The sequence below is a fragment of the Sinocyclocheilus grahami genome, unplaced genomic scaffold (genome assembly GCF_001515645.1).
Source record: "Sinocyclocheilus grahami isolate Dianchi unplaced genomic scaffold, SAMN03320097.WGS_v1.1 scaffold327.1, whole genome shotgun sequence".
Lineage (NCBI taxonomy): Eukaryota > Metazoa > Chordata > Actinopteri > Cypriniformes > Cyprinidae > Sinocyclocheilus > Sinocyclocheilus grahami.
In genome coordinates, this window is record NW_015505506.1 from 1,279,470 (window position 1) to 1,292,478 (window position 13,009).

The following is a 13,009-nucleotide window of genomic DNA, read 5'->3' on the forward strand; positions in this document are numbered from 1 at the left end:
GTTTATTTGTTTACACACCACAGTTTTTCGTGTTCGTATCAACTGAATCTTATACTCTGTGTGTGTGTGTGTGTGTGTGTGTGTGTGTGTGTGTGTGTGTGTGTGTGTGAAGGTACACTACTCTTTCATACCGGGCCCCAGAAATGGTGAATCTATATGGGGGTAAAGTTATCACTACTAAAGCAGATATATGGGTGAGTCAAAGAGGTGAAGACTGCTAGAGAAAAATTCAGCAGCAGCCAAAGCTTTTTTCTCTGTAGTTGATTATTATATGCATAGCATTTTGAAACATCACAAAGGGGGTTTGATGACTCTTGCTTATTTGTGTCCTCAGGCTTTGGGCTGCTTGTTGTATAAGTTGTGTTACTTCACTTTGCCGTTTGGAGAGAGTCAGGTGGCCATCTGTGACGGCAGCTTCACCATCCCTGACAACTCCCGCTACTCGCACGACATGCACTGTCTCATCCGTAAGTGCAGCTGATGATTGCTTGTCTGTCATGCAGAATATGGCATTCATATGTTCTTTACAAGTACTAATAAACAGCCAATATGCTAGTAATATGCATGCTAATAAGCAACTAGTTAATAGTGTTAATAGTTAATAATATAATAAATCACTAATTATATAATAATAGTTAATAGTGTTAATAACCGCTAATAGTGTTCCCTAATCAAAAGTGTTACCGTATTTTCAACAATTTTCACTGTAAATATCGTCCAACTCCAAAAAATATTCTGTTCACATGTGTAAATTTATGTTTTAATAAAACATTATTAGGGACAAAACTGTTGGTGGAACAACTAAGTACAGTCGTCATTTTTGAAAAATATTATTTTTCACACATTAAATATTAAAGTAGTTTGTTTTTCACTCTTTGTTTAGATTACCATAGATTTAAATGTTTTTATTGTGTGTGTGTGTGTGTGTGTATATGTATGTATATATATATATATATAATGCACTCTACTGTTCGAAGGTTTGGAATCGGTACAATTATAATTTTTTTTATTGTTCCTAAAGGATTAAAGCTAAAGCGTTAAATTAATCAAAAGGGACAGTGAAGACATTTATGATGTTACAAAAAATTTCTATTTCAAATAAGTGCTGTTGTTTTGAGCAACATTTATCCTGAAAAAAATGCTGCAGTTTCCACAAAAAAATATGAACGTAACTAGTAATAGCAACGTAACTCTTCCTAACATGGATAATGATAAAAATTGTTTATTGAGCACCAAATCAGCATAGTAAAATGATTTGTGAAGGATCATGTGGCACTGAAGACTGGAGTAATGAAGCTGAAAATGATTGTAAATGAATAATTTAAAACATATTAAAATAGAGAAGGCTATTTTAAATTGTAATAATATTTCACAATATTCCTGTCTATACTGTATTTATTGTACTGTTTATATCAAGTAAATGCAGCCTTGGCGAGCATAAGAGACTATTACAAATAGTTAAACATTAATAGACAAATATTAAACCTATTGAATGGTAGTTTATTACATTTATAGTGTATTATGAGTAAGGAATAATTGACAATGGGCCATTGAATTATTAGAAAATAATGCACACCATAATGCATATATATATATATATATATATGTATACAATATTACCTTCATATAACAAAAAGAAAAAAAAACGTTTTTATTTTAATAAAATTAATTTTCATTCTCTGGGACAATAAAAATAAATTTTTCAAGATTTAGCAAAACCTGTACACTTTTTATTATTTTTATTTTTTTTCCTGTACACTTTTATGTTTTGATTTGTTTAATTTCTCCCATCTCAGGTCACATGCTTGAGCCAGACCCTGACATAAGGCCAGATATCTACCAGGTGTCATATTTCGCCTTTAAACTGGCACGGAAAGAATGCCCAGTACAGAATATCCACGTAAGACCTGCTCATTCATACTGTAAAGATCTCTCTCCCTGTTTGCTGTGCTATAACTACACAAGCTACCATGTGCATTTGCCCTGATCTTCTCACCCGTTTTTCACACTCTACAGGGTTTTTGTTCTTTATTTCAGCACATACTTCTTAATTCATGCCTATCCCTAGATATCGTAAGTGCTTGCACAGGAAGTGGAATGTGGCTCGTGGCTGCCAGCTGGCACACATCCAGTGGCCCCTCCCACTCTGAGCAGTATTGATAGCATAATGGAAGCATTGAGTCATGATCAAAGACATATTAACATCGACACCCGCAAATGCTGTTAAGAGTTCAATACAGGAATGACGATACAATTTCAAGGTTATTTTGCAGTTTTTCCTGACATAGGGATGTTTGGCTCAGACTGCAGACTGCGTCTACAAATAAATATCAAAGCTAATCATGTGCTTTCATTACACATTTGTGTTTGTGCCAACAACATGCACATCTTTTGTTGTTGAGGACGTCATCTTCACATATTTTTACACATTCATGGAAATTAAATTATGTACTTAAGAAGGATGATTTCATAGGATGTGACACTGGCAACACCTCTATGCGTAACTCTCTTAAATAACAATACAATTAAATTAATTAAATAACTTTATTTAATTCACTTATAACTTTGAAGTCAATCTGAAATAAAAAAATGACACTGAAATACTTTCTTCATGTTACTGGTCTTCATGCACAATTCATTGGAGTGTGTTAATATTTTGAATTCACTTTTATTTTTATATTTGTATTTATTTTAGTAATTTTGTTATGCACTTTTGTAATTTTTATTAGTTTCTATGGTAACACTTTACAATAAGGTTCCATTAGTTAATATTAGTTAATGTATTAACTAACATGAACGAACCATGAACAGTACATTTATTAATCTTTGTTAATGAAAATACAGTCGTCCGTTGTTAGTTCATGTTAATTCACAGTGCATTAACTAATGTTAACAAATACAACTTTTTGATTTTAATAATGCATTAGTAATGTTATAATTAACATTAACTGAGATTAATAAATGCTGTATAAGTATTGTTCACGCTTAGTTCATGTTAACTAAAGAAGTTAACTAATGAACCTTATTGTAAAGCGTTACCAAAATGGTTTTAGTAATTTTAAAGGGGACATAGGATGCCCATTTTCCACAAGTCGGTATGATTCTTTATTGTCTTCATGAAATGTCTGCACCATACTTTGGTTATAATTTCTCAATGATCATGTAAAATAACACTTTTTACCATATCAAAAACAGCTGTGTTCACAGCGACTCGTTTCGGTGCATGTCTCTTTAAATGATAATGAGCTACTGCGCACCCCGCCCCTCTCTCCCGTGGGCCGTCGACACAAGACCCGTGAATATATCCGTATATGGCTCAAAGGTGGTCTTATTCAAATAGCTAGCTCTCTACATAGAAACTGGCTGCAGGTTGATACAGCTCGCTGGATGACACAGTTTCAGACTCAGACAGCCAATAACAAACTGGCTGCATGCTTTCTTTTCAGCTTTTTTTGTGCTGGCGAACACGCCAGAAACCTAACTAAATGCAAAACAAGCTAAAAAAGTTATATTTAAGTTATATTTAAGTTTTTTAAGTGTACGTTTTTTTATCAAATTTTTATATTTTATTTTATTTCAGCTTTATTTCAATTAACTATAAAAATTGTGTTTGTGTGTGAAAATGTGTGTTGAATTTCCTGTTTCACTGGAATGAGTTGATAATGTTTCATGTTGACTAAAGACAACCAAATACTAAATGCAACAATATCCCTCTCATTCCACTAGAATTCACCCATTCCAGCAAAACTCCCAGAGCCAATCAGAGCCAGTGAGGCCGTGGCTAAGAAGAGTCAAAACAAAGCCAGGTGAGGCTGTCATTTATCTGTGTGGTCTCAGCGGTTTGAAGTGACTTTGCATTTTATTACATACTTTTTTCTTTAGTTTTAGGATGCATATAATTTTTTATAGAGTGGTAGTTCTGATTCGACTTGAACTTTTCTGGTCATTCAGGCTCTCTGATCCAATCCCTACGACTGAGACATCCATAGCGCCACGGCAGCGTCCCAAGGCTGGTCAAGCTCAACCAATCGCAGGCATCCTGCCCATCCAACCAGCCCTCACCCCACGCAAAAGAGCCAGTGCACCTGCAGGACCCAGCCAGCCAATCAGTGAGTGTTCATACATCCACCTTCATCCAAAATCAAACACTATGTAGGCATCCACATTGTAACAAACTCATACGTGTGGCTTCAGTCCTTCATGCACGCTCAGTTTTTTTTCTCAATTTTATTCTCTTCTCTCACTCGTTGCATTGACCGGCATGTGTCTTTGGCTGACACACGCGGCTCTAGTATTCCCACTGGCTCAATCAGTTTGTCATTACAGAGAGCTTTTAAAACCTCACTAATGAGCCTGAGCTATTGAGCCCCTGACACACTCAATCCTACCGAGCTGTCGTTTCACTTCCTATTTCTGAAGTCAATGCTAATTAAAGCCCCACATGTATTACTGATAACGAATATCCCTGTGTATTGTTATCTTCCTGTAATGTTTTAGCATCAGATTATCTGGGTCTGGATAGTAGTACTTTGTCTTCACTTAGGATGACAAGTTTCATGTTCATCATGTAATTTATCATCGCTGAAAATGCCAATGCTGCACACAGCAACAAAATCACAACCACAAAGACATTTTTTTTGTGTGTGAGGCTCTGTAGTCATTGGACTAGTTTCACGTTTGTTCCTCGTCTCGTCTTGCAAGTCCGAGAGTGGGGATTTTAGGGGTCTGTTGTTTTTGTTTGTTAATGTTGTGTTTCTATTCTGTTATTCTATTGGTTCACAGGTGTTAACATGGCTTCCCAGCCTGTTGCCCTATCGCAGATTCCTGTCACTCAGCAACAAGCCACTCCCTCTCCACCCCAGACCACACCCCAGCACGCACAACTTTTTGTGCAGCAGCAAAATACAGCCTTCTTTACTGCTCAACAACAGGTAACTGCTACATGAACAGTTCTGGAAATATTTTTTCAAAATGGAGTTATAATTTAAAGTCAACATGAAATAAGATTTGAACCTATGTACTTGCTTAATATATGTCTTACTGTGAACAATAGATCCCCTTAATCCACTGTAAGCTCAGATTCAGGTCTGACTCTGAACACTCAATTTTCTTGATCCAATCAAATCCAAATAGATGATTTATAATTTTTTTTTCTCATTGAATGCCCGATTTTGCGCAAATATGTCACATTATAGAAGTAAATGGGTTGTAATTGCTGTTTCATGTGGATTTAAAATAAATAATCTGGGAAATGCTATGTGGTAATTTTCATTATGGGTTTTTACTTTTTTGTCCAATGTGATGCCAGTTGTTGCACTTACCTCCTATTTTAGCAGCATCACTCAACGCAGACCTCCGTCTTACCTGCACAATCGGTTGCATCATCCTCCACTCCTGTTTCTACACAGTCTAAACCTAAGAACAGGGCTCCCCCTCCACCCATACACCACCCTCAAACCAACCGCCTGACAACATTATCAGCAACGGCCCCAGCTTCGCCTGCAGAGTGTTCACATAGTAATAGTGTAGATGGAGATTTCACTGCGACCATGTCTGCCCAACCTAAAACCAAAGCTATGGCACCTCCGCCCCCCACATCACACGCCTCCACCCTTCCTCCGCCTAAATCCGCTTCAGCACCATCCACTGACTCTGAAGTGGACCCAGAGCAGAGGGTAACCCTCCGAACATCTGTGTCTGCTCTGTTAGAGTGATTTTTTTTTCTTGCTTTCTAAAATGTTTACACTCCTCTTGTTGGTTTGCCTTGAATCTTAAAGGGATAGTTCACCCAAAATTGCGATGTCGTCATCATTTACTCACCCTGTATAAATTTCATCTACTGAACATAGACCAGAACAGTTTCTAGTCCCCGTTGACTGCCATAGTATTTTTTTTTAAGTCACTGGCTACCAGCAACTCTTTGGTCAGCAGCATTCTTTAGAATATCTTCTTTTATGTTTAACAGACATTCAGTCATCATTTACTCACCCTGTATAAATTTCATCTACTGAACATAGACCAGAACAGTTTCTAGTCCCCGTTGACTGCCATAGTATTTTTTTTAAGTCACTGGCTACCAGCAACTCTTTGGTCAGCAGCATTCTTTAGAATATCTTCTTTTATGTTTAACAGACATAAAATTCATGCAGGTTTGAAACAAAATGAGAGTGTATAAATGATGACAGAATTTTTGTGAACTATCCCTTAAACTTCATTGTTATGATTTTTGGGTGCAGTTTTTCAAATTATTTCAACATTGTAATGAAATCAGTAGGTGTTGACAGTTACTGTATAATTATGCCTGCAGGGCAAGGTGTCATGTACAACACAGGTGGAGGTGTTCTTTCTAATAAACCTTAGTCAGGGTGGACGCCATATTGAGTTTTACATGGATGAAAATGAGGGCTATATATATATATATATTCACATATATAGGCATATATGATCAGTAATTTTCCAAAATTCCTTGTTTTCATTCCTGTCAAAAATTTAATATGCTGCTACACATCTTTTAACAACCTCTTGTTGTTCCAAAGCCATATCATCTTTGTTGTTCTTCCATAAAATTCAAAAGGATAAGTTGAGCTGATTGTTCGCACTGCCTTTTTTTCCCATAAAGTAAAAGTATTTCAGTTTCAGAAGTCATTTGATAGCTTTGTGTGATAAACATGCAAAATTGAAAAATGTCATTCTATGCCCAAGTTTAATTTTTGTTCATATATTCAACATGTCACATTAATATATTGTGTGCCGGGTTTAACATCCTTTAAACACAATGCTATTGGTCAGGATGTGGCAATGAATATGCACAAGCCCAAAGGAGATTTGAGGGCAACGGCAGAGGACAAGATTTTCGTTGTATAATGACCTACATTTCAGTCTGTTCTTCACACAAATCCTCTGGCTTCTTCCATGGTGCTTTATGGTGTTTTTTGTCCCTTTTGTAGCTGAGCAACCCCAGAATCACTTCCATTGTATGGAAAAAAAGAACCCAGGATAATGATGTAAAAAAGAAGATTTTACGGATTTGGAATGACATGAGGGCAAATGAATTAAAGATTTTAATAGATGAGATTTCTCTTTTGAAATGAATGGAAATGACCGATCCATCTGATAACAGACATTTCACCTTTCAATCCTTTTAGATATTTTCTCATTTCACAGATCAGCTTTTTTCAACAAGTCACTGAGATATTAGATTTGTCTTTTTTTATTTATCTGAAGCTCTCTTTCTTCACCTTTCAAAGACCACCACCTTCTCTACAGAATGTCTCCTTTTGATATTTCAGAAATTAAATTCTCTAATTAATATCCTTCAGCTTTCAAAGTGTTTAATGTTGCTCTGTCTCTATACCTTTCTTTCTGTAAAAGTCTGTCGGCGGAAGTCGTGGGGTGCATAAAGTCGGCTCCTTGACTCCACCCTCTTCTCCCAAGACGGCCCCAAAAGGAGGCCACAGACGAATTCTGAGTGATGTCACACACAGCACCATATTTGGAGTTCCTGTGAGCAAGTCCACTCAACTGCTTCAAGCTGCTGCTGCAGAGGCCAGCCTTAACAAGTCTAAGTAAATCAAGGAAATACCTAATCAATCATGTTATAGTTCAGTTTCAACCATTACATTGTCCAGCATTGAGCAAAGACAAAAGTAAAGCACTAAATTTTAGTAGTGATAACGGAGTAGCAAAATGGCAACATTAGGGCCATTTAAATGGTCATATCATGCAAAACTGGATTTTTCTCGCTCTTGGTGTATGTAGACATTAGATTTGTTCAGAATAACATTCTGCGACATGCAGTGTGCTCGACTGGAACCTTTTATTTCCAGTATGACGTATCAACTGGAAGTAATTCAAGCCACGGTTGTTAACATCTGGATCCTCCCTGCTGAAAAGGTCTAGCTGGCATCCCAGCCTGGCAGTCAGCTGGTTTACCTGAAAAGGGCCCACAACCTCTCTTAAGACAAGCCAAGATCTCAGACAACTAAGACTAGAAAAACATCTATTTTAAGCTGTTTATTTGTTTATTTATTTCTTCAGCAGGGTTTATTCATTATTTTTGGACTGCTAAAGGTTTAAGGCCTTGCCACACCAAGCTGACATCAAAGAATTGCACCTGCTTGAGAGAAAATAACTCTCCAGAACAGCAGGTGGCAGTAATTTATATTATGCATTTAAAATGGGAAGCCGAAACTAAGACTGCAGATTTATGAAACATAAAACAAAACTGTTGTTTAGGGTGCCTGCTTACCATTTTGAATATGAAGCTTGATCAGTTGGTCTTCACTTTCTACATTCCAGACAGCCATGTCTTTATGAAAATATTCACGTATTGGAATGGTGAGATAAATTGAAGGTGTGAAATTAGAAGAATCTATGTTTGCACTCTTAGGCTACGTTTACACGACAACGATGTAGTCAAAAACGGAAAAGTTTTTCCCTTGCATTTTTAAAAAGTTTCACGTATACACAACAACGTTTTCAAAACGATTCACGTTTACACATCCACGAAAACGGCCAAAAACGCTGTATTACGTATGCCAGGCCAGTAGTTGCCGCTGTCACCTTGTTAGTAAACAGTACCTGAAGTGTGTGTATAGGATGCATCTCCGCTGTTGGTTGTAATATTGGTGAAGTAAATCCACACTTTGCTGAAGAAGCGTTAGCAAACTCTTGAGCAGCAACTACAGTACCATGTACTCCGCCATTGTTGTGTATGTTTGTTCGTGCTTGCCTTTAAAATCGATACGTACTGCGCATGTCTACATACCTAACACGCACTACGCACGTGCATGACGTCGCCGTTTTCAAAGATTCCCGTTTTGGGTGTTTACACGGAAACGATAACGATGCCGTTTTCAAAAACTTGCATTTTGAAACCAGTTTTCAAAAATATGTGTTTTCAGTCCCCAAAACGCCGTTGACGTGTAAACGAACAGGCAAAACGCATAAAAAGTTTTTGGCTGAAAACTTTGTCGTGTAAACGGCCCCTTAACTTATCATTAGCTAGCTTTCATCACTCAATTTTTTTTTCTCGTTCACTGGTTCACTAAGCTGAACAGCCAATCAGAGTGATTCCTCTTACTGGCAGCCCAGTGGCCATTCAGCATGCTCAATCGGCCAAAACACTTCAGAGGGTGGTCCAACTAGTGCCAGTGTTTTGAAACACACTGCAAAAACTGGCCCGACAGACACTCAATTATTGCCTGCCTTTGGCCAGCAGCCGACTGTCGGCTTGGTGTGTCATGGCCTTGGAGTTGTATGCAAAAATCTAATTGAAAATGCAAATAGTTTATATTTCAAAGATAATAACTTGACACCACTCGGATGCAGCATGCTGAGGTCGTGTGAGAACACTGAAGTGGAGCATTTTGAAACATTGTTATTTTCCTCTCTCTGCTGTAGGTCAGCTAGCACCACTCCCTCTGGTTCTCCATGTTCATCACAGCAGAGTGTTTATCAGTCAGGTGAGGCTTCGGGACCCTCGGCTGGAGCCACAGCATCCTGGAACCCCTTTGGCGATGACAATTTCTCTAAACTCACAGCAGAAGAGCTGCTCAACAAGGATTTTGCCAAACTGGATGGTAAAACCAATGTTTTCATATGAAATCAAGTTTTCCCAGTTCTTTTTAGCACAGTATTTCTTTTAGTTACCCTCTACAGAGAGACTACAGTAATGCTGTGTATGTATGTGTCTGTATTACCAGCTAAGACCGCAGAGAGACCCTGTCCTGAAAATCTGATTTCTGGGTTGCAGTCTGTGTCTTCCAATAAAGGCTTTCTCCAGGGAGGAGGTACGGTCTATTTATCGCTCTATCTGTCTCTTGCTATGTATCTCCCAATGCTTGCTGGGAGTCTGGTAGTGCTTAAAACACAACTATTTTCGAAATAGTTTTTTCAACTTTCAAAGCAACATGATGGCACAAATGCTGGAAAATGTTTCAACCAGTGGGTGCTGGTGGATTTTCAGGAAGGGGGATAGTCCTTCACAATTTACGACAAACTCTGGAATGGAATGCCAATTTTTCACAATCCACATAATTCCCAGTGGATCACGTCCCACCCTGCATTTTTATCTTGAATATCCTGTTTCACCAAGAAACATGCCACGTTGCAGAAGTAAAATGGGTTGTGAATGTTGATTCTTGACTTTTAAACATTCTGGCTTTTTCAGTGACTTTAAAAAGGCAGTTAATGTACTTGACCTCCTCGAGCCTTCCAGAAATAAAGTAACTTGTGCATCTCACCTGCTGGCAGCCTTGCGATAAGCCTTTCCTCTTCCTATTTATAGAGATAAAATACAGATAGGGCACTCTACTTCCACCTGCTTTCTTGGAAACATTGTGGAAACATCCAGAGAGCAGAGGTGTCCAATCCTGCTCCTGGAGGGCCCCCAGCCTGCAGAGTTTGGCTCCCACACACCTGCCTGGAAGCTTCAAGAGATTGTGAAGATTTTGATGGGCTGGATCAAGTGTATTTAACAAGGACTGGAGCTAAACTCTGCTGGATGGTGGCCCTGCAGGAACAGGATTGGACACCCCTGTCAAAGAGAATTGGGGCTGGGCTCTTTTGGCATGGATCAGTAAGCAACTGTCTTGCAACCTGTCAGGGATAGTTAACCTAAAGCTGAAAATTCTGTCATCATTCTTACTCTCATATCATTCCAAACACACTTTTGTTGATCTTTGAAACACGAATGAAGATATTTTTAATGAATCCTGAGAGATTTCTGTCCCTACACTTAAAGTTAATTTCACCTAAACGTTCACAATTCAAAAACTTTGTAAAACAGCCATTTGTGGGAAAATAAATATTAGAAAAGACAACATTTATGAATTTCAGGTCCTCATTTGCATGCTATTTGTGGAAAGTGCCACAGGATAAAAGCAATTATATAAACAGCATATTCTACCACGTTGTATATAATGGCACATTATGGTACTACAGATATATTCTTTTAAATGTTATTCTCTCTTTAATATTTTTAGTGTTAGAATTTGTGTGTAAAAGAAATGCATGCATGATGATTCTCAGCAGAAAGCAGAGAGAACGTATTAACGCTTGGAGGTCTTACATAAGCACAGTCTGGTAATCCTCTTTGAATCTGATGACACCAGATTGCTCGGTAAATTTAAGGCACAGGTAAACCTTTTGAGAGTCGTGAGATGCAAAGTCATGAAATTGGCAGTCATGTGTACTCTAGCTCCATAGTGATCTATGACATGCAAACTTTTCCTGACATAATTAGTAGCCATATCTAGGGACCAAATGAGACCAGTAAGCAATCATCTTGTAACACTTTAGCAACCATTCAGAACACCCTAGAAACTGCATAACAATATGATCAAATCTACTCTGAATATCTGAGAAACTGCGTAGCTATGCCCTGGCAACCTTTCACAACACTCTAGTTGCATCTGTTTATTCAGAGCAGTTGAAGAACTTTGAGACTTGAAGAGCTTTTTTGACTTCATTCATGTTTAAAGGTTGATGGTTCATTCTTTGCCCTAGTGAAATGGGGAAAGCGAGCGTTCTGCTGTTCTGTGACCTGAGTACCCCCTCCTCTCCCCATACCCTCATCCCAAAGTCCTCCTTTCTATCACGAAGACTGTGAGTAAACTCCAGCACTGCAACGAAGAGTCCTATTCTCATCTGATCCGCATGCATCTGATTTAATGAAACGGTGACAGTTGCACCATTCCGACCGTATGCCAGTTGAACTAATAGCTTGTCTGGTAGTCAAGTGCTTTCTTCTCCTCCTGCTCAAGTTATAACCCTGAGCCTGTGAAATAAAGATTGTCTCTCTAACACAATTAATAGAAAATAGGCTGTAGTATGCTAGTAGGTCATTTGGCTATTCCAAGCATATAAACTAAGCTATACTATACTATGCACTGTATACATGCTGCATACTGAAGAGTGCAAGAAGTACTCTGAACACAAACACTTCCACTCTCTCTTTTGCCTTTTATCCTTCTGTTGTGTTTTAAAGGATTTTGCTGGGTTGTTCAGTTAAAGTAGTTTGTGCTCTTGCATTCCTCTTTTACCAGCAGGATTCAGCATGATGAATGCTTATACTAACTCTCTTAATAAATGTCCTTTTGCCTCATGAGCAACACCTTTCACTTAACTCCTCTCTCCTCCCTCCCTCGCCTCTCCTCTCCTCACTGACTCTGCTCCACTCCTCACTGTATCCTCCTCCTGTCCTTACTGTTTCTCTTCTCCTTTCCTCACTGTTTCCTTTCTCCTCTCCTCTTATTCTTTCCTCACTGTTTCTTTTTCTCCTCACTATCTCTTCTACTTGCTGTCGCTCCTCTCCTCTCCTCACTGTCTCCTCTCCTTATGGTGTCCTTGCACCCACTCTTCTGTCTCTCCTCCTCTCCTGATTCTTTCTTTTCCCTTCTCTTCTTCTTAAGGTCTCTTCCTTTTCTCATGGTGTCCTCTCCGCAATGTCTCTTCTTCTCACCATCTCCTTGCTGTCTCCTTCCTGTTTCCTCTCTTCTACTCATTGTCTCTTCTCCTTTCATCTCCACCTCACTGTCTCCTCTCTTTTCTTTTCCTCTGCTCGCTATCCCCGTCTCATCTTCTTACTGTCTCCTCTCCTCTCCTTTATCCTTTCCTCACTGTTTCCTCCTCTCTCCTCCTCTCATCCCTTATCCTTTTCTCATTGTTTCCTCCTCTCCTCTCCTTTATCCTTTCCTCACTGTTTCCTCCTCTCCTCTCCTCTCCTCACTATCTCTTCTCCCTTATCCTTTCCTCACTGTTTCCTCCTCTCCTCTCCTCACTATCTTTTCTCCCTTATCCTTTCCTCACTGTTTCCTCCTCTCCTCTCCTCTCCTCTCTATCTCTTCTCCCTTATCCTTTCCTCACTGTTTCCTCCTCTCCTCTCCTCTCCATCTCTTCTCCCTTATCCTTTCCTCACTATTTCCTCCTCTCCTCACTATCTCTTCTCCCTTATCGTTTCCTCAATGTTTCCTCCTCTCCTCTCCTCTCCATCTATTCTCCCTTATCC

General features: G+C 38.8%; 1 protein-coding gene across 1 annotated transcript in view; it reads left to right on the forward strand.

Moving 5' to 3' along the window:
* The window catches only part of LOC107602451 (AP2-associated protein kinase 1-like), a 54,937-nt gene that overhangs the window by 26,537 nt on the left and 15,391 nt on the right, over positions 1 to 13,009 (forward strand). The window contains exons 10-14 of the mRNA XM_016294944.1: positions 4,783 to 4,931; positions 5,334 to 5,675; positions 7,372 to 7,565; positions 9,403 to 9,581; positions 9,705 to 9,791. Coding sequence (XP_016150430.1) covers positions 4,783 to 4,931; positions 5,334 to 5,675; positions 7,372 to 7,565; positions 9,403 to 9,581; positions 9,705 to 9,791 — 951 coding nt within the window. The remainder of the gene's footprint in view (positions 1 to 4,782; positions 4,932 to 5,333; positions 5,676 to 7,371; positions 7,566 to 9,402; positions 9,582 to 9,704; positions 9,792 to 13,009) is intronic.